At 49.3% G+C, this 20,206-nt stretch overlaps 10 protein-coding genes across 10 annotated transcripts; 4 read left to right on the top strand and 6 right to left on the bottom strand.

Moving 5' to 3' along the window:
* Positions 1–699: 699 nt before the first annotated feature.
* On the top strand, positions 700–3,249 carry N7487_011443 (WD40 repeat domain-containing protein; the record flags this gene model as incomplete). Its single annotated transcript, XM_056879173.1, has 2 exons — positions 700–1,265; positions 1,323–3,249. The coding sequence occupies 2 exons, from the start codon at positions 700–702 to the stop codon at positions 3,247–3,249; spliced, it is 2,493 nt and encodes an 830-aa protein (XP_056724492.1).
* A 327-nt stretch (positions 3,250–3,576) lies between these two features.
* Positions 3,577–4,260, bottom strand: N7487_011442 (uncharacterized protein; the record flags this gene model as incomplete). Its single annotated transcript, XM_056879172.1, has 2 exons — positions 3,577–3,829; positions 3,980–4,260. 2 exons carry the CDS (start codon positions 4,258–4,260, stop codon positions 3,577–3,579), a joined length of 534 nt encoding a protein of 177 aa, XP_056724491.1.
* Positions 4,261–4,856: 596 nt separating this feature from the next.
* On the bottom strand, positions 4,857–7,601 carry N7487_011441 (uncharacterized protein; the record flags this gene model as incomplete). The annotated part of the gene is made up of 3 exons (XM_056879171.1): positions 4,857–6,499; positions 6,669–6,734; positions 6,785–7,601. The coding sequence occupies 3 exons, from the start codon at positions 7,599–7,601 to the stop codon at positions 4,857–4,859; spliced, it is 2,526 nt and encodes an 841-aa protein (XP_056724490.1).
* Positions 7,602–7,911: 310 nt separating this feature from the next.
* Positions 7,912–9,138, top strand: N7487_011440 (Rab geranylgeranyltransferase BET4; the record flags this gene model as incomplete). Its single annotated transcript, XM_056879170.1, has 4 exons — positions 7,912–7,920; positions 7,973–8,080; positions 8,131–8,713; positions 8,774–9,138. The coding sequence occupies 4 exons, from the start codon at positions 7,912–7,914 to the stop codon at positions 9,136–9,138; spliced, it is 1,065 nt and encodes a 354-aa protein (XP_056724489.1).
* A 348-nt stretch (positions 9,139–9,486) lies between these two features.
* On the top strand, positions 9,487–12,790 carry N7487_011439 (putative GTPase activating protein (Gyp5)). The gene is made up of 5 exons (XM_056879169.1): positions 9,487–9,671; positions 9,745–10,717; positions 10,761–11,462; positions 11,523–12,454; positions 12,512–12,790. Exons 1-5 carry the CDS (start codon positions 9,627–9,629, stop codon positions 12,572–12,574), a joined length of 2,715 nt encoding a protein of 904 aa, XP_056724488.1. The 5' UTR covers positions 9,487–9,626; the 3' UTR covers positions 12,575–12,790.
* A 269-nt stretch (positions 12,791–13,059) lies between these two features.
* On the bottom strand, positions 13,060–13,548 carry N7487_011438 (Dabb family protein; the record flags this gene model as incomplete). The annotated part of the gene is made up of 2 exons (XM_056879168.1): positions 13,060–13,272; positions 13,447–13,548. 2 exons carry the CDS (start codon positions 13,546–13,548, stop codon positions 13,060–13,062), a joined length of 315 nt encoding a protein of 104 aa, XP_056724487.1.
* A 544-nt stretch (positions 13,549–14,092) lies between these two features.
* N7487_011437 (4-hydroxyphenylpyruvate dioxygenase family protein) lies at positions 14,093–15,461 on the bottom strand (the record flags this gene model as incomplete). Its single annotated transcript, XM_056879167.1, has 3 exons — positions 14,093–14,477; positions 14,568–14,732; positions 14,788–15,461. The coding sequence occupies 3 exons, from the start codon at positions 15,459–15,461 to the stop codon at positions 14,093–14,095; spliced, it is 1,224 nt and encodes a 407-aa protein (XP_056724486.1).
* Positions 15,462–16,101: 640 nt separating this feature from the next.
* N7487_011436 (Ctf8 family protein) lies at positions 16,102–16,563 on the bottom strand (the record flags this gene model as incomplete). Its single annotated transcript, XM_056879166.1, has 1 exon — positions 16,102–16,563. The coding sequence occupies one exon, from the start codon at positions 16,561–16,563 to the stop codon at positions 16,102–16,104; it is 462 nt and encodes a 153-aa protein (XP_056724485.1).
* Positions 16,564–17,376: 813 nt separating this feature from the next.
* N7487_011435 (Cnl2/NKP2 family protein) lies at positions 17,377–17,970 on the bottom strand (the record flags this gene model as incomplete). Its single annotated transcript, XM_056879165.1, has 1 exon — positions 17,377–17,970. The coding sequence occupies one exon, from the start codon at positions 17,968–17,970 to the stop codon at positions 17,377–17,379; it is 594 nt and encodes a 197-aa protein (XP_056724484.1).
* Positions 17,971–18,693: 723 nt separating this feature from the next.
* N7487_011434 (uncharacterized protein) lies at positions 18,694–20,065 on the top strand (the record flags this gene model as incomplete). The annotated part of the gene is made up of 4 exons (XM_056879164.1): positions 18,694–18,871; positions 19,104–19,332; positions 19,445–19,832; positions 19,914–20,065. Exons 1-4 carry the CDS (start codon positions 18,714–18,716, stop codon positions 20,063–20,065), a joined length of 927 nt encoding a protein of 308 aa, XP_056724483.1. The 5' UTR covers positions 18,694–18,713.
* Between the last annotated feature and the right edge of the window lie 141 nt (positions 20,066–20,206).

Below are 20,206 nucleotides of genomic sequence, written 5' to 3'. Positions count from 1 at the left end.
TTGGACATTTTAGATGGCTCGGGTATACATATCTGTGAGCGCTATAACGAGAAGAGTGCTCTTATTTAGCTATTGTTCTGCTTCTCGTTTCTCGTATATATCGAATTTGGCTTGGGTCACACAATAAACCTGAACCCCGTTGGGATTTTAGTCTAGTTTTACAAAACAGATTTTGGGGATGTCTGCAGGAAGTACATGTTGAAATGGTCTATTATATATTTTCGCTCGGCAAAGGGATGCTAAAACCAAAAGCATCCAAAATGAAAAAAAAAAAAGTGTTATTTTTGAATCTCAGAGCTAAAAACAAAAAGGTTCTCAATGAAGATGAAAAAACCAGTATAAATCTTCGACCAAAATGAATTGAATAGCTAGCAGAGTTAGTTACCCTAGGACTTATGGACAGTACTCTACTGGCATTGAAGCATCACGGGATGATATGATTAGATAAGAACATTTGACAGTCTAAACCCCTTTAGGACTAGCTCATCAAGGCTCTACAGAACATTTTTTTTCTTGTCCGGATCAACTGCGAAACCACCAGCCTAAACCCCCATTTGTTTCCTTAGGGGCGGAAAAAAATAGAGTCTTATCGGAATCTTTGCTGTCTTTATTTGGGTCTGCTCTATTGATATTTATCTTCACATCACCATACCCTCGACTGCGAGAAAAAAAACGATAAGAAAAAAAGTTATAGCCAAGATGGGAAAGAAGACGACTCGCCCATCCACCAAGGTCGCCTCGGCCGCCGCATCGCCGGCGTCGGGCATGACATATGCGGGCAGCAAATCGTCCATCCTGCGCGCTGCATTCTCCCCGTCAGAGTACCAATTGGCCCTGTTTGCGTCCGTTATCCAAGGCCTCGATGGCCAGCACATTCGCATTCACGACACACAGACAGGACGCCTCCAGTGTGAGCATGCTCTGGGGCCGAAGGAAACGGTGACCTCCTTGGACTGGGGATACTACGGTGGCTCGGGCAAGGGCCGTGACCAGTCGAAAAAGAAGCGCAAGCGCGGCTCCGATGTCAATGGGGCTGTTGATGGCCTGGACCAGGGCGATATCGTGGTTGCATTCGGCACAAACACATCGGATATCCGCATGTACTCTCCATACGAAGATAAGGTGGTTGGCACCTTGACCGGCGCACACGACAAGGGTATCAAGGACTTCAAGTTCACGGCCGATCGGCCCGCCCAGGAGGCTTGGAGTATCGGTGGTGACAATAAGCTTGTCCAGTGGGACCTGCGCACCGGACAAAGCACCAAGTAAGTGTTGATATTTGCTGGGCTACACCGAGCTCTTAACTAATAATATACCTATAGGACAATCCACCTCCCCGCATCCTCAGTCTTCACTGCTCTCTCCCGCCCCGTTCCCTCGAACCCTCCTCTTATCTGCGCTTCCCAGACCCCGTACTTAATAGATACCGAGAAGGCCGATGAGCCGGTTCAGTTCCCTGCCATGCGCAACCCTATCCACACCGTCATTTCGTCCTCTTCCGAGTCTGCTGGAGTGGGTGCATTCCTTGCATCCGATGGTGACCGCTTTGTCAACGTCTTTGATGCCACCACCCAGAAGCTTGTTCGCAACCTTGTCGCCGACCAGGAGGTCTCGTCCATTACCCTGCAAACTGATGGTGTTGCCGCCCCAGAGAAGCAAGTTCTTGCTGCAGTCACCGCAGATGGCAGCATCGAACTCTTCACGAAGCCATTTGTTCAGCCCCAAAGTGCGCCCTCCGCCAGTGCCAAGGCTAGCCGGAAACAGATGACCCAGAAAGCAAATGCAACTCTCAAAATCACCAACACCGACTCCTCGAACGCCTGCGTTCCCGTCGCGGCCATCTCATTCCAGGGCCCTACTCTCGTGGTTGCATACACCGAGGGTGGTGTGATTCCTGTATTTGAGCGTGTTAAGTTCATCGATGAGAACACCGATGAGCTTTCTTTCACCGGAATCAAGACTGTGGTGAAGACCAAGTCCGGCTCAGCACTTTCTTCCGTCACAACGAATGGAGTTAAGAGCTCAGGCGAGACTCGCGTTGACGAGTCTCGCATGAACGTCGAACAGGGAAACCTGGTCGATAATGATGTAGAGATGGAGGACTCACGACAAGACGCATCCGACTCTGGTAGCGAGGAGGACTCCGATGACGAGGACAACAAGAAGTCCAAGGTTTCCACCGAGAAGAAGACAAAGCCCACCAAGCAAGTTGCAGCGACTGAGGACGTTGAGATGCAGAACGCATCCGATTCCGAGGAGGAAGAGGAAGAAGAAGAGGGCGCAGAGCCATCATTTGGAGAACTCCTCCGCGCTAACGCAGGCCAGGAAGTCGACGTCGAGGCCGAGCTTGATGACGACGTCCTCCTGGGCGCATTGGTTCCCGGCAAACCCCAGGCCGCAGTGCAACAGATTCCCACCGGTGTCTCACTTGCTACTGTCCTCACACAGTCGCTCAAGACCAACGATAACAGCATGCTCGAGTCTTGTTTCCACACCGGTGACACAGCCATTATCCGCACTACCATTCAGCGTCTCGACTCCTCTCTGGCCGCGACTCTGCTTCAAAAACTTGCTGAGCGCCTCGCTTCCCGGCCTGGTCGCTATGGCCACCTTCTCGTCTGGGTACAGTGGACCTGCGTTGCTCACGGTGGCGCCCTGGCTGGCCACCCCGATCTCTTGAAACGCATGACTTCCCTCTACAAGGTCATGGACCAGCGCTCTGCCAGCCTGCCATCCCTCCTGCTCCTCAAGGGCAAGCTTGACATGCTCGATGCCCAATTGGAACTGCGGCAATCTATTCGTGGCGGAGATGAGGGTATGGACAGCGAGGACGAGGATAATGTTATCTACGTCGAAGGCCAGGAAGATCTCGAGGACAGTGAGACCGAGGCTAAGACGCCGCGGAAGTCAATACGCGACCAGGCGTACGATGAGGATGAGTCAATGATGAACGGCGTTGATGAGTCTGAAGATGACGAGGATGATGGAAGCGACGATGAGGATGATGACGAAGAGCCTATTTTGGACATTGAGGCTGCTGAGTCTGTCGGTTCTTCCGATGCCGAGGAATCGCTCGAGGAGAACGAGGATGAGGATGAGGATGAGGATAGCGATGGCTCCATGGTTGACTTCATTGCCGATACGGAAGATGATGAGTCTGACGATGCTGCTGAGCAGCAGCCCCCGCCATCAAAGAAGAGCAAGTCTTCTGCTTCTGTCGGAAAGAAGAGCAAGGGCGGCAGAAAATAAGCGTGTCTCTTTGAAGTTGTACGAATTAGAGATGGGAGAAGGGGGTAACGGTCTATAAAAGAACATATCTTATTTTTCGATGCATCCGACCGGGTCTGCATTTCATTTTTCTTTGTTTTATCTTTTGCTTTCGATATCTTGTGCCTCTACCGAGCGCCTCTGCGTCTCTATCAATGTCTATTGAATCCTACCTTGGTGTCTTGATATCTCTCCTTCCGTAGCTACCGTGCAAATCCGGATGTGCTGTTTGGATGTTATTTTTAGATGTATATCAAGACGATAAAACGCATAAATCCTACAGACCACTTTTTATGCATAGCTAAAGATTTATATGAGCAACTCCTCCCCCTGACAGGGACCGTTATGTAGGACCCGATGACCCGGCACCCCTTTCTCGCCGAGGGGGATCAGCACGGATGTCGTCCGATCCTGTGAGGGATAGGCAGTGAAGTGACCCAATGCACTGACATCAGCCGTGTCGAGAGCCAGAATGGCCCCATTCTTGCCACCTTGAATCCAAGCCTCGGTTGTCGAGTTAGGAAGCGTGATATGCGCTAAGCCGGAGAGGAAGACCACCCACCTGTAAGTGTGGAATTAGCCAAGAAGTGTGGACTATAAAAAACAAACCCCCTGAAAACATGTATAAAGAACGACTCATTCAGAACCAATGACTCTGAAATAGCAAAAGACATGTTTAAAAAAGAAAAAAAAAAGGAGAAGAACCACTTACTGCAAAGCAGGTGCATTATGTCTACCGCCATCAAATCCAGCTGTCAACACCGTATACGACGCGTTCCCACCGGTACTCCCTAGATCCAGCGTAGCGGTCCCGATCTGCCCGGGTTGATCGGAAGTTTTGAATCCCGGCTGGAGAGCCCAGCACTCTAAGGTGGAGCGATTGTGGCGCGCGCCGATGACGGTCACATTAAGGGTGGAGCCGAGGGAGGTATCGGGGGATTCAGCGAGGATTGTGGATGGGAGGATGAATTGGATGAGGTTTCGAGGGCGCATTTCGAGGGAATTGGAGGTGGATTGTGTGATGGAGAGGTAATTAAGAGGAAAGAAGATACAATAATGAAAGATCGAAGAGCTGAGATATGTTTTGGGTAGCTGAAGAAAGGTGGAGTGGGATCGGCGTTCTATAAGCCTATACGGAGTATAGTTCCTGTAATAGGCTGGGACTAATGCAGAGGTCAATGTATTTGATTGCATAATATTACTTGGAATGTGAGATTTTAGGGTTGATTGGAGGGTTTTTACTCAGTATATGATATTTGTTATGTGTGGTGTTATATTGAATGTTGACCTTCCCTTCCATTCGACAGTAGATATCACATCTAGCCATGAGCCCAGTCAAGAATCTACACCGGAGCTCCCATACACAGTCCAATCCCACAGCCTTAGTGTGCTTTGGATATGGACTGATTTCAGACACTGAAGATGCTCGATTGTAATATAGAAAACAAGAACCCAAGAATTCGATTCCTCAGAACAAAGAATGATAAAACTTACCCAAGTTCCCTCTTTTTAGTACTGAACTAATAAAAATATAGGCCTTTAATGATAGTGAGAGTACCTAGTACCCAGACCCAAGAAGACAAAGAGTACTAACGAATGACTTCATCACCAGTTTTCTCAATTCCTTCCAGGCCCTCGAGAATGTCGCTTCCGCCGAAAAGTCCACAAGCAGAGGTAGTATTTGTCCTTCTTCCAGTCCAGACTTCATGGAACTTCACGGTTTGATCACTAGACGCGACAATAATGCATCCCTCCTCCTTTGTTCGTGCGCACCACATTCCGCCTTCTTTCTCCTTGGGAGCGACCATCCGAGCACCGACCTTGCGACTGCTGACCTTGCAAGCCTGGGTCGGGGCTCCTCGCTCTGTAGGCCGACTCCGGCTTGACGAGGGTGACGATGACTGACTGTCCGATGTATTAGAGTATACACCCGGGCAACGAGGGACTTTCCCTGGATATCGTACTGCCCATAGTGCCCTTCCGCAGTCGAAGTTGCTGACTCGAGTGTCGGGGCCGTCCCAGGTGGTTCCATAGGGCCCCCAGGGAACGACGGCCACCTGTGCGCAGCTGGGCCAGGCAAATACAGCGATTCGGAATGGGTGATCGGGCTGTGCATAACCGAAAGTAGCAGCAATCTCACGTCGAGTTTCGCTCCATATAAGACTGGTCACCTGCGCAAAGACATTGATGGTTGCGAGACAGGCTCCGCTCCGGGTATGATAAAAGTGTATAGCTCTGTCGTTGGTACCTCCCCCCGTCGCAAGCAGGGATGACTGCCATGGCGCAAATGCAATTGCTTTGACCGCAGCGGAGTGCATCAGACGATGCTTCTGACGGCCGTATGGGACTAGAATCGTTCGCCCACCACCTGAAATTAGAGTGCCTGCATGGTTTAAAAGCGCGGCTGTGGCCGGAGGCTTAGTCGGAGCAGCAAGCCATGATGGGAGAGCAGGTCGTTTAAGAGACAATCGTCTTCTTGCGGTGCCCAGTGCAAGGTATGGAAATACACCGAGACTGAAGCTGCTAGGGGAATCTGGGGGCGTAGTGGGCGGGACCGTATACTTCAAATGCTGCCGTGGAACAATCTCGGTAAGTTTAAAGAGAAGGCAGGCGTTGTCATTACCGCCCGTGGCAAGGTACTTGTCATCGGGTGACCAAGCCAGCCCACAGATTTGTTGAGTGTGTGCACAGATCTTGGCAAGAAGCGTCATGGACCCGTTCCATTTCCACTTAGCTTGGTCTTCTTGGTCAGACCACTCGACCGAATAGTACCAAATATTCCCAAAGTCATCACCGACAACAATCTCTTCCACGTTGACTAACACATGCATGAACCGTTCTGAAAGTCGCCGTGATGTTTTCGGTTTAAATGCCACGCATGTAAGGGTACTGGGATGACTGATCTCAAACCGGGCTTGCTTCTCGAATGTGCTCCATAGAGACAGCTGACCAGATCGCCGGGCCACTGCAAGGATGCTTCGCTCGCCATCCTCAGAAGAAAACGAGAGGGAGGTCACATAATTTGAGGGGTGTAGATCTGGAAAGGGGGGATAATCCACTCCATGGCCTTCAGACCAGAGATATACTTGATGGCCCAGGCCCACAGCCAGTATCCCAGAAGTTGTTGAGTATGCAAGAGTGCTGCAGTAAAAATCGTCCCGAAGGAAGGGGGCATCAAGGATTCGAAAAGGCTTGGGTGGAACAATCTCTTTTTTGGCAGGAGATGCGCGCCCTAGGAATCAATCGAGTCAGTTGATGCCCCGGAGAAGGCTGTGGATACCGCCAGTCTCACAATTTCCAAAAGTTGGATTAAAATATCATATATATTGTATCTATAAATGGTAAATTTATTCCAAAGGTGGGCTCAGGGAGTGGCTGTTACAAATTATAGTTGCACTTACAACGCTCCTTTTCAACTTTCTTCCAAGCATTGTCCTTCCAATTATATGGAGAAAGGCGCTCAAAGTCTGGAGATGCTTGATTGGGGGAGCATCCAGATACCGCAAACAGGTAGTACCAAGCTGTCTAGTCGTTGGGTCAATCCCCAAAGCAAGTGCAAGCCTTGACTCATGGATTTCTTGTTCACTGTATTTGGGTTTCTTGGGCAAGAATCGAGCCACGAAATTTGGGGCAGTTGATGATCCATTGGTCGACGTGATCGGCGTGTCATTAGGAGCTTCAACAAGGGAACCACCGAGGACTGCAGAAGGCCCACCCACGTTCCAAACTGCACCAGAGCTGATCCGTCTCAAAGATTCGTGTGCAGCGTTGTTGCCTGTGATATTGCCTTCAGTGACTAGACGAGGCCGTTGATGTGGGATCTGCTGGAGTCGAGTTGGCTGCAGGGGTCTGGTAGCAACATAAGTCATACGCGGGATTGAGGGTAGGAATGGATCATCTCCGGGAGGAAGTCGTCGAAATAGTCTCTCCTGAGGCGAAAGGCGCTGTGGATGCTTGGCCACACGAAAGGTTGTTGATGTTGGTTCCACAAAGTCTCGCTTTGGGATGAATCTATCAGGCGACATGGGACTTCGGAAGGAACTTCTTGCTACTGCTGTATTCCCATTGTTCCTTACTCTGCTGCGACCTCTTTTGGGTGATGACACCCGATTTTCTTTGGAACGAGGGACGGATGTCAGAACAGGTTGGGCCTTGGGCTTTGACAATGACTGAGAAGTAGGTGTTTCAAAGAATGGCAAATTGATGGTTGCAAATTCAGTCATTTGCACAGGCCCATTACCCTTGGAAAACTCGGATTGAGAGTGTAAAGTCAAAGGATGCTTGTGACTTCCTATAGAGGTTTCCTCGAAGGAGTGACGTTGCATATCTACCATTGTTTTTGGATGCAGATCGATAAGCTGTGTATGAGTAATGACCTAGAGCTAAGAAAAGGAATGTATAAGGAGGCCTTTCTTTGAAGGCATAGCGGCAAGACGAGAAAGGCGATGAAGCAAAGACAAGTCCCCAAAGTAGAAAGAGTACTAATCACGTGAAGCTATACAGATACCGGGGAGGTTACGTAAGTTACCCCACCGCCTCATGCACCAATGAGATAATTCTAGCTGGCGGGCATCTGATCAACACAAAGCAACCTACCTAGGTAACTCATTTTACTTGGTTCTTATTGTCAAACAAAAAGTGAAAATGCCCAGTGTGAGATTAAATCCCCATGGATGTACCGCTGCAGGGCTGACGATTGCAATAGCATGGTGTGCCACGGTACAAACCAGTTGAGAAGTCCACCGAGGCACGACAGCAAGAGTTGCAGAAGATAGAAAATTACAAGGATCTCGAGCGTCTGGTATCTAAAAAGGTTGGTCATCATATAAATCTCATGTATAAACACAGCCTGACACATGGCAGGTAGCTGAGCATGAGTACACACTCGAGACATTGAAGAAGATCTCGGAGCTGCTGTCTAGCAATCCAGAATACTACACAGCCTGGAACTACCGCCGGCAGGTACTGCAGTATCAATTCTCTCAGGCAGGGGATTCGGATGATGAGACTGCTGCCCATTCAATCTCAGAGTTAATCATAAATGATTTACATTTCCTGATTCCCCTTCTCCGGAGCTTCCCTAAGTGCTACTGGATCTGGAACTATCGTTTGTGGCTGTTGGATGGAGCTCGCCGTCTACTACCCCTTCCTGAGGCCCGGCAAATCTGGCAGCAAGAACTTGCCCTTGTAGGCAAGATGTTGACTCTTGATAGCCGGAATTTCCACGGGTGGGGTTATCGACGCTTCGTGGTCGAGACCTTGAAGGAGCTTGGCACTGCTGAAGAAGCAACAAGCATGACTCAGAAGGAATTTGAATACGCCAAGAAGATGATTGGCGCTAATCTTTCCAACTTCTCCGCGTGGCATTACCGGACAAAGCTTATCCAATCTCTTTTGGATGAGCAATCTGCCAGCGATGACGATCGGAAAAGAATGTTGGATGACGGTTGGTCTAGCCTGTCTCATCGGAGTCTGACTTATGCTAATTTGGGGTATTTTTCTTTAGAACTATCTCTCATTCATCAAGCATTTATTGATCCTTATGATCAGTCACTTTGGTTCTATCACCAAAATTTGATGAGTGTATTTGACCCGTCAATGGCCGGCCGAACTCTAGCTCCCAATTTGAGCTCATCCGACCGGCTGGAGTACATTAGAAATGAGATTGAAGAGGTCCAGGAGATGCTGGATGGGGCTGAAGACTGCAAATACATCTACCAGGCATTAATTGAGTGCACCCTTCTCGCATCCAAGGTGGAAGGCAGCCTGTCTTCTAAGGATCGGGACCAGATTCTGAGCTGGCTCTCAGAATTGAAGAAGCTGGATCCATTGCGACGAGAAAGATGGCTTGATTTTGAGAAGACTTTGTGAAAAATCAATAGTTCCATACCTATCTGCGCATATCAGTTGGACTATTTGTTTACCCCTTTGCTCACTATATATAGTGCCACCATGAGACATTGAATTCCTAGAGAAACCAGAATACCAAGTTAAGACATTCTTATTTTTTTATTAAAACATACTACGGAGTAAACATAGTATATAGATGCATCAAGATCGGCTAATTATAATCCCCTGCACATATAGAACATACATATCGTAGAATATGCAAATGCATTCCCAACGTCCCCGACCTGTCCGTTCCGCCCTCTGGGGCCAATCAGCGGCGAGTGTACCTGGCCATTCGACTTGGAACTCGTCAAATCCCTTCAATTCCTTCCTCATTCCATCTTTTTTCCCTTTTTTCGCGGATTCCACTCCCTTGCAATTCTTGTCCTTTAGCTCTTTTGAGCCTTTGCTTTCTTGCGATCCTATGGAGTGTTTGATCTTCTGATTGTTGTGAGGTCATCGAAACAGCTATGGCCGACATGTCTATTCCTAAACACAGTCCTGAATACGAAGGGGTAAGTGGTTAAGACTCGGATCTATCTTTCCAGACCAGTTTGCCTTGACATGAGCTTATCGCCGTCTGAATAGGAGTCTTTTGACGACGCCCTTGAAACACCCGAAATCCAGGAGAACAACAACCTCAACGTCGCCATCCCGAAGTCCACTTCCACCCGATCGTTGACCGACAGTCCTCCAATTGGCTCACTTATGTCTCCGGAATCGACGGAGAAACCTCCGTTCCCTTCTGAATCGCAGGACGAGAAGAAGACAGAGACCGTCGATGAGCAGGACAAGGATGGCGAGGGGCAAGATGGACAGAATAACAAGAAAAATAAGAAGAACAAGAGAAAGGGGAAGAAGCAGGATGAAGGCACGGATACCGACGATGAAAATAACTATGACACCAACGACGAGGTGAACGCCGCGACCGATGAGCCCACCCAGGGTGACAAGCCGGAGCAAGGGTCCGAGGTTACGCAGACAGAAGTAGAGAAGAACGAAGAAGACCACGATCAGAGTCCACTCCAGAAGTCACCTCTACTCACATCCCACCGTTTATCAACATCATCCTCACTCGACGAGGTGAACCTGATGAACAGCAAGGAAGACGAGTCGATGGACAAGCCACAGGGCACAGGGGACAAGCCAGAACCGCCTCCGTTACCTCCCAAGGACGATCCCACCCCTCCGGCAAGCGCAGGGCTGATGGGTCTGTCGGGTGGTCTGCCCTCAGTCCCATGGGCGGCTCCTCCAGTGAACAAGAATCCACCTGTTCCCCAGCCAGCCCCTCCTAGAAAGTCCAGTGGCCCCTTTGCGTGGTTCTCTCGAAGCTCAACCTCGGCCACTGCGAAGGACATAAAATCCCCACCCCACTCTGCCAGCCGACGCAACACTGCCACCTCCGTGTCAACCCTCGGCAGCAATCTAGACCAGATTGCTCGTGATGGCGATGACGTCTCGAGCGTCGGCTCAAAGAAGCCGAGACGCAATAGCTTGAAGGATCAGTTCAAAATGCTGCGTCTACGCGAGGAAAGCCATGCGCCAGAGGTCGATCAGACGAGTGTGCGATCGGGCCAGGCCAGCATCAGCCAATCTGGAGCTAGCCCCCCCAATAATCCCGGAGGAAGGAGAGGAGGGCATCTTGGCAGCATCAGGAGGCATTTCACCTTCGACGATTGTCGCTCCCGGGAGAACGAGTTCTGTGGCTGATGCTTCAATCCCGGTGGATTGGGAGATGTGGCAGCACCTGGTGAACAATGGACCCCAGGCCTTGGCGAGCTCAGAGGAACTGAATGCTGCCATCAAACGAGGTATTCCTCAGACGATCCGAGGTGTGATTTGGCAAATCTTGGCGGATTGCCAGACTGCTGAGATGGAGGACATCTATCGAGAACTCGTGGCGCGTGGCACAGCACAAGACAAAGATGGACGAACAATAAATGGCACTGAAAGCACGTCGTCGCGCTCTTCAGTCCGCTCCCACCACTCGGGTTCCGTATCACGGTCTAGCAGTGCTGCCCCTAGTCCATCTTACGAAGGAGACACAGATAAGTTGTCCAAGGAAAATGCCTCAAATGAGGCCGAGCGTCTGAAGAAAGCAAAGACAGACGCCGTTGCGCTGCAAAAGTTGGAGAAGGTCATCCGGCGAGACCTGGGCGCTCGCACTAGCTACGCGAAATACTTTGTTTCCCAGGGCAGCCAAGAAGGTCTCTTTGGGCTGTGCAAAGCATATGCCTTGTATGACACAGGAGTTGGATACGCGCAAGGCATGAACTTTATTGCTATGCCATTGCTGTTCAATGCGAGTATACCCTTAATCAAGCTGATCGGTCTCAGTAGCTAACGTTTTACACAGATGGACGAAGTCGATGCTTTCGCCATGATGGTCAAGCTGATGAACAAGTACTCTCTACGAGATATGTTCATTCAGGATATGCCCGGGCTTCACCGTAGTCTATACCAATTTGAGCGACTTCTAGAAGACCTAGAACCCGCTCTCTACTGCCATCTCCGGCGCCGTGGAGTTCCTCCTCAGCTCTACGCCACCCAGTGGTTCTTGACACTGTTTGCCTACCGTTTCCCGCTACAACTGGTGCTTCGCATCTACGACCTGATCTTCGAAGAGGGACTGGAGACTACTATCCTCAAATTCGGCGTTGCGATCATGCGACGAAATGCAGACGCGCTGCTTGAAATGAAAGACATGAGTGTGCTCACTACTTTCTTGAAAGAGCGTTTGTTCGACGCCTACATCGACAAGCAGCCATCCACCTCGTCGATCCTGGAGTCAGGCTTCTTTGGAAGCTCCGGTGCCTCTGATAAGGAGATCTACCGATCCGACATCATGGTGCAGGACGCCTGTGCCATTCCCCTCACCTCTGAGATGCTTGCCGCGTACACCGCCGAATGGGAGGAAAAGACTCGAACCGAGAAAGAGCGTGAAGTCGAGCTGGAGCACTTGCGGCACACGGTGAGCACGCAGGGTGCACGTGTCCGACTTCTCGAGGAACGTGCCGAAGCATCAGACAAGGAGCATGTGCAATTGGCCTCCGAGTTGGTTCACGTCAAGGTCGAGAATGAGGAGCTACGTGACATCAAAGAGGCGCTGGAACTCCAGGTGAGCGAACTCAAGAACGTGGTCGACAAGCAGCCGGCCGAAGTCGAGGAGAAGCTTCGCCTAGAAATGGAACGGATCATGAAACGGAACATCGAGGTGCAAAACGAGAACCGTGCGATGGAAGAATCAATGTCGGACATGGAGAAGGAGCTGGTTGCCACGAAAATGAAGTGGGCAGAGGTAAGATATCCCCTTCAATACTCAGCGTGAGATGCCGAGACTGACGAACTTTAACAGATTTCCGAGAACCATGAGAATCTCCGCCAGAAATGGAGCGACCTCCGTCGTGCCCTTGACTGATCACACTGTTGTTTCTATTACGCCTCGACTCCGGATATTAGTATCCGGTTCTGTATATTTGGAATGCGCAGAAGAGATAGTGAGGATCTGCGATCACGTCCTATCCTGCGCATTTGCACCATGCTTATGGGCCGGGTCATTTGCTTTTGTCGTGATTTCCCTCCCAATGCCTGCTTTCCCCCGTTTTGAGCCAATATTATGATTTGCACACCCCCCTTTTACGACCTCCAAGCTCTCAGCATGCCATTTTTGGAAGGCATCGGTGTTTTGCTACCTGTTGAATTATATTTGCTTTAGTGTGTATGTCTATCTCCGATCCTCGGGCAGGGCGTACTAGACGTATGCAATGTACATCACCAATGGACTTTGTTCACCTCATTATCTAGCTTCTGCATGTGCTAACCCTCTCTACCTTAGCTCTATACTCTCTTTATACAGAAATCAAACATGCACAAAAACCCAATATCTCTAGATTTTAAGATTCTTTACAAAATATTCTCATAGAAAGTCGTCAACACATCCTCCTTAACAGGCCCAACACAAGCCTTGAGAGCCTTATGCGCCTCACACTCGCTATCATAGTACTTCATATCATCCATCGAAGCAAATGTCGTCTTAACAGACAAGTTGTAGCCCTTATTGCGAGGATCGGGAATCGAAGCGCCAACAGCAGCAGCGACGATGTAGGGCTTGCCGTCCTAAAAAAGAAAAACACCCGTTAATAACCGCTCTTCGTTCCGGACAACCCCCAATCCTTTTCCCTTCCGCTCTCTTCCGAATGGCTAGGTAGTACATGCATGTACGTAGCCGAATGACGCGGACTGCACAGGAATAGGATTGTGGATGTATAGAAGAGAACAATATGCACTCACTTTTGTAGCGGTCTTGGCGAGGACCTTGTACTGCTCCAGTACGCGGGCGCGATCCGCCTCGTTGGGGATCTTGAAGAGGGTGATTCGCTCGATAGGGGCCATTGTTTTGATTGTGTGGAGAGTTAGAAGTCCGGGAATTGGATATCGGGGTTATGGGGAAGACTTTATATGGATTTATATAGCGGGGTTAGGGGTGGGGATAATATGATATTGTTCCTGATACTTCCGTCGGAATTCGGAGGAGAGCCGTTGATTTATGATTTGTTTAATTAATCCGTGATTTTTCCTCAGTTGGTTAGTGTTGACATTGATTGGATTCTATATCTGCTATATCTTCTACATCTTTCATAATTATCTCGTCAATTGAGAGTGTTTTCTTTGTTTTGTGAGTTAGGGCGGAATTGGCGCTGGTTGGAGAGCGCACTATTTCCGCTCGGGTATTTGGTGTGCGGAATGAGGATAGTCAAGGATAATGGTTGTTATATATAGGCGTAGGATGGACATTCAAGTACCGAGGAACTTATTGGCTTCACTTGTGAGGCTCAGATGATGAACTAAAGTCCTTAGATTGGGTATGACATGGCGCTTCTCCCCATACCAATTCAATCATTCCATGATCTAAGATCCCAAAAGCAACCGGTAGTGCTCATAGATTCCCACGCAGAGCCTGCTCTCTTTCAAAAGCCTCGAACAAACTCTTGAAATTCCCAGCCCCAAACCCATCAAACGAATTCCGCTGAATGACTTCTATAAACACCGTCGGCCTATCCCCGACATGTTTGGAGAAGATCTGAAGCAGGTATCCACGCTCGTCGAAATCAACCAAGATATTCAGCCGCTCGAGCACGTCTACATCAGCTCCAAGGGTCCAAGACACTTTTGTCAGGCGTTTCCGCAGATCCGCATAGTATGTGGCTGGTACACTGAGGAACTGGACACCACGCGCTTGGAGGCCCGTTACGGCAGCGACGATGTCGTGCGTGCGGAAGGCTATGTGTTGCACTCCGGCGCCGTGGTAGTAGTCGACGAATCTATTAGGGTTAGAAGGGTTGGTGTGTGGGGGAGTAGAGGACACGGGAGAGAAGAAAGAAAGAACAAAAGAACAGGGGTGGGTTGCGTACTCTTCGATCTGTGATTTCTTCTTCCCATCTGCGGGCTCATTTATAGGCATTTTGATGGTTTCGTTTGGTGAAGCGATGACAATTGATCGCATGGCTGAGTACTCGCTGCACATATCTTTATCGTCGACTGTCCAGTAGCGATGGAAATCGAGGCATTTCTCATAACTAATGCCCCCTTGTTAGAGCGACAGTTCCGAAAGTCCACATGGATTCTACTTACTATTGAACAATGCTGTCCACTCCTCCCCACGGCTGATTCCCGACACAGTGATCAATCTCGAGAAGATTGATGGGTGGTAGAAGCTGTGTGATCGGATCTTCACTATCGAGCAATCGATATCCTGGCAAGAAGGGAGCGCTCGCCGAATACTGTTCACGATTCACCAAAGAATGTACAGTATCCCCGTACGTCCCAACGGTTGCAGAGACAATCCATCCATCTCCCTCGACAGCAACCGTCCGCGGCTCGGTAATGGCACGAGCACCGTTGCCTACAGCCCGCTGCCATACAGCTTGTATATCGCCCGTGATCCTGAATGCAACATCCTTCACCCCATCGCCATGTATGGTCAGGTGCTTATGGATCTCAGCCAGCGTCGTCCGCTCATAATCCGACGCTTTGCGTAAGAGACCGTCTTCTGAGCTTTCATTCGGTGGACCACAAACTGGCCCCGTAAGAACGAAAGTAGCGCCGCTGTTGGCCACAACATAGCTCACGATATAAGGCGAGCCGGTTTCCGGGCCGCGGTATGCAACGGGGCGGAAGCCCATGCGAGTGATCCAATACGAGGCGGCTTGTTTGGGGTTGCCGACATACCAATGAATGTGATCGAAGCCGACATATTCGGGCCCCATTTTCGCGGGAAAGATATCTTCATTTTCAGGGACAGTCATGGTTGGTGCTGTTGTTGATTGTGGCTGCGCTGGTATCGGCGTAGGTCTGAACCGAGACGCATGTCATCCCTCCACCAGCCCTTGGCGTTGGTATAAGTTGCGGTCAAGTTATTTTATGAGTGATTTTGAAGACAGCTGGGTTGGGATGAAGGAGAAAAATAGAATGCTGGCGAGGGAATCCTTGTCCAGACGTGTCACATTCCAAGCCCGCATCTCCGGATCAATAGAGGGGAGGGAGATGGCTATCTAAGATAAACACATGAGGCAATGCTGAAGTCATTCATTCACGCAGAGCCGGTAATTCTGCTGTCTGTGCTGGCCTTGTGGTAAACCAGAGCTTGGTCCTTCTTTAGTGAACCCTGGGAGGTTCGGATCCGGGCTTGTATACCCGCAGAAGCCAAATTAATGTTTTCGCATACCACGAAGTCAATTTTGTGGTGAGAAGCCGCTGTTCTCCGTAGCAAAGAACGTGGTCATGTTCAGTTGGGCTGGCCATGCATGTCATAACCTTTCATCTAAGTCCTCCAAGTCCTGCAGCTCCAGCACATGTCGTACACAATAGGTGCCATATCCAGAAGATCCCACCTCGCCAGTTTGTCCCATTCCAAGGCAAGAAAGTAAAACCTTCAATCCAACCCAATCAAATATTGGTCACGGGTTCCGGCCGACTTTTGAAGAAGATCTTATAGCGCACGATCTCCACAACCTCCAGTTCCTCGCCCTCCGACGCCTGGCGTTTCTGTAGCACAGCAATTGGCCGCGGCAGCTTCTTAACTTCCCCAGTCATCCGCTGATACCGGCCGATATACATGTAAACGCGCTTCATCCATTTTGTATCATCTGGGTTGTGGACCGAATAGTCTGGGAACATGAGTTTTCCGATCGGAGTTTCGAAGGTGGAGGCCGGATCGTCCGTAGATGTAGAGTAATCTAAGTCATCTTCTTCGTTCCCCGAGGGAATATTGATTGTGCCCTGGAGCTCGAGTAGGGCTAGGCCCGAGGGTGTTTGAAGGAGTGCTGGAAGTGGATTGTTCGGAGTTGAGGTAGTTGTAGTCGCCTTTGCCGGACTCAAGCAGTGTGGTTGTAGCTTTATGGAGGGCATTATGTAGTGTGATGTTTAATTGGAGTTGAAAGAGGAAAACGCGAACGCGGCACGCGTTGAGTATTTCCCCACATCTTCTTATCGCCAGAAATGGACGTGCAATTAATTATTGGAAGTACAATTGAATAGTATATTATTTATTTTTTATGATTTTTAGAATTGGTGGGATTAAGAATATGTACATGGCTTTAGATGCATGGATCCTCAGTAGTCCACTATTTTTTGTCCTGTCTCAGGCAAAGTATACCTGGGTAGTCAAGACTTGGTCTAAAACTGGTGTCCAGAATCAAGCCAAGCATTAAAACGTTGTGAAGGTAAAAGTTGATGTAGATTTGCTACATGGTTTGGGCTCGAGCGTGGATGGTGGACAGGAGGAGCTCTGGCGTAATAGAATGGTTCTTTCCTGGCCATGGTCCAGATTTGGACTTGTATCACAAGAATGCAATAGATGGCCCCTTTGAAGAAATTTTTTTCTTGTCGTCGCAAAGAGCAGAGAGTAGTTAGCTTGATTGACCCTGAAGTATAGCTCTGAGGGAGAAAGTGGTGACAACAGAGCACGAGTTCAAGATTAGAACGTAGAGCTTGACACTTAAATGCCTGGGTGAACTACCAGACAGCTCTCGAGATTCCGACACTAAAGCGCCCGTGATATTGTCAATTCTTTCTGCATATCAATATGTCAGCCAAGGTCTTTTAGTTGCCAGAATCAAGATTGAAACCACATACCAATAGTTCGGGGGTATTTGCTCAATTGCAAAGAACAATGGGCACAATGCAGAATACACAATACACAATGAGCCAAAAACAAAACTCTCAAGAAGTGCTACTCTTATAGCAAACATCTTCGAGGTTCTGCAGGCCCTTGATCGCCTCACTAGCCACATCTTCAGCAGCCCCCGCCGGACCCTGTAATTTGCCGTAACGGAGATCGCTCATATCCCCAACAGTCGTATTGAGTTGGGCCAAAATCTCCGCAGCCTCTTGATCGATACCAGCAATTTCATGCTCGATATTAGCGCTCGCCGTCTCCATTTCAGCCAGAAGACTAGCCACCGAGTGATAATCTCCCGGTGCAGCAGTAGGTGACTGGCCAAACAGATGAAGATCCATATCCATCTCGCGCTGCTCTTCAGCATTTGAGGCTTCGACTCCAGTGGCTAGGATGGCTTTTCGGAGCTCTGCTTTCTGCCTTTCACCTTGCTTGAGCTCGTTGTCGATGTTTTCATTGACTCGGTCCATGTCCTGTTCTCGGACCTGTTGCAGCTCCCGATACAATGTCCTGATATGTGGATGGGCTCTCAGACGCTTTGGGAAGAGCTCTGTGAACTTTTGCAGTGACATGACTGTTGGTAGCGGGGCTGGTGAGAGCAGGAAATTGCTGAGGATGGACTCCTCAGAGGGAGGCATGATGAGTATGTAGTGTGTAGTGCACACAGTACACACAAATATGAAGAGTATAGTAGCTTTTACTTATCTTCCCCCTGACGAGTGTAGGAGTTGTAGTTCTCCCGTCTGAAGCGAACCAAAATTGACCAGATTCACGTGAACAAAAAAAAAGAATATGAAACAGAATGGATAGAAGAATGGAATTGATCAATAGTTCCTATTGTTTTATTGTAATAGATAGAAAATGTATGAATAGTTGTCAATGTAAAAAGTTGACAATAAGCTGCCCGCGCCTAATTCTTCCAAGGGGCCACTCATCTTCGCTTGTTTTCCTTCTTCTTCCACTCGACCCTACTTCATCTACATCGCCAACTACACCAACCCATTCTCTCTTCTAAAGTCTTGATAATTTCTACTGTTTCTGAGCTGGTCTCTCGTCTGATCTAATCTTGTTCCTTCTTGCATCTTCTTGCACTTTGCTGAATCAAAATTTGCCGTCAAACGCATCCTGTACTGCCATTTGTGCATCTTCCTCTTTGACTGTCTTTGCTCAAGTCTGCAAGATATACTTGCAGTGTTACAATCCGTTGGAGTCCTGAAGACTTCCAACGTTCTTCTGATCGTGGCTGTTGCCGCTTGTATCACACCCTTTTCCCGCAAGACAGGAAACATCCTGACATCTTCTCTACACCTTCGAGCTTTGAAGGCCTGCAATCTGTCATATCAACTTTGACAAGCACATCTTCCATTTTTCTTCGACAAAAATGGCTCCTATTTCCATGTATAGCAAGGACGAGAAGGTCCTCTGCTTCCACCATGAGATCCTTTACGATGCCAAGATCCTGGATGTTCGCCACAAGGACTCCAGCGACAAGAAGAGCCCCTTTGAATACCAAGTCCACTACAAGGGCTGGAAGAATACGTAAGTCTGACTTGTTGCATTTCTTCCCCTATTCCTTTGCATTCTGGTTGTTGTGTTGAGATTGTTCCCCCTCCAACCCTTGGAAATTCTGTCCGAGCCACTACGGAAGATTTGACTTTGATCTATACACTCTGTTGTGCCAAAAATGCCTCTTGCTTTTTACTGCACCTGTTTCTAAAAACCAATATGTCCAAAATCATTTTCATGGAACAATTTGCTAACATTGGAACAGTTGGGATGACTGGGTCCTGGAGGACCGTCTTCGCAAGCACACTGAAGATAACCGCGAATTGGCCAACAATTTGCGTCGCGAAGCTGAGGCTTCTTTTCGCCTGAAGAACACCAAGGTCCCTGCTAAGAAGCGTGCCGGTTCCGACCGTGACTCTGTGCGGGACAGCGAGGAGCGCGGCTCCGTTCCCGGCCGTGGCACCAAGCGAGCCCGTGATAGTGAAATCGAAAAGGTATGCAATTATCACATCTACTAAATTTGGTGCAATGGAAACAAAACCAAAAGAAAAAAAACCACAAAATGAACTATATAATTTATGACCCCATACTAACAATACTTAATAGGAGGAGAGTTTCAACCTCCGCCCCTCTGTCCGCATTATCATGCCAGACAACTTGAAGTCCCTGCTTGTCGATGATTGGGAGCAGGTAACCAAGAACCAGTGCGTGGTCTCTCTGCCGGCGAAGTACCCAGTCCGCCAGATCCTGCAAGACTGGCATGAGGAAGAACTTCCAAAGCGGTCGGGCTCGTCGGCAGACGAGGACGTGCTGGAGGAAGTGGTTGCCGGGATTCAGGAGTACTTCGACAAGTGTCTGGACAAGATCCTTCTCTACCGCCACGAGCGCGCCCAGTACCGTGGGCTGCGCAAGAAGTTCGAGGCTGCCACCGGGGACCTGGCCGATAAGGGCCCCATCGATGTCTACGGAGCGGAGCACCTGATCCGCCTGTTCAGTATGTATCCCGTTCCGGTTCACCTCACTTCACGTTCAACTGTGAGGGTTGAGAATTGCACTAATGGTTGTGTTTGTGTAGGCACCATGCCTGAGTTGATTGCTCAGACCAACATGGATATGCAGGCCACAAACCGCCTGCGAGAGGAGATCTCCAAGCTGTCCATGTGGCTGAGTAAGAACTCCGAAAAGTACTTCGCTACCAGCTACCAGCCGGCGGAGAGCACTCACTAAGTGCGGAGGGATATTTTCTTTGGGGGAGGGAAGGGGAAGGGAAGGGGGGTTTCTGTCTTTTTGTTGCCTGCGTTGGGGTGGGGGTGGCCACCCTTCCAGCGGCGACTTGTTCTTTTTTTTTAATTAAATTTCGATTCAAGA

Source organism: Penicillium crustosum (assembly GCF_028827405.1).
Source record: "Penicillium crustosum strain IBT 35664 chromosome Unknown utg000005l_segment0_segment0, whole genome shotgun sequence".
NCBI lineage: Eukaryota > Fungi > Ascomycota > Eurotiomycetes > Eurotiales > Aspergillaceae > Penicillium > Penicillium crustosum.
Note: the sequence above shows the minus strand (reverse complement) of the source record. Positions and strands in the feature narration are given on the sequence as shown.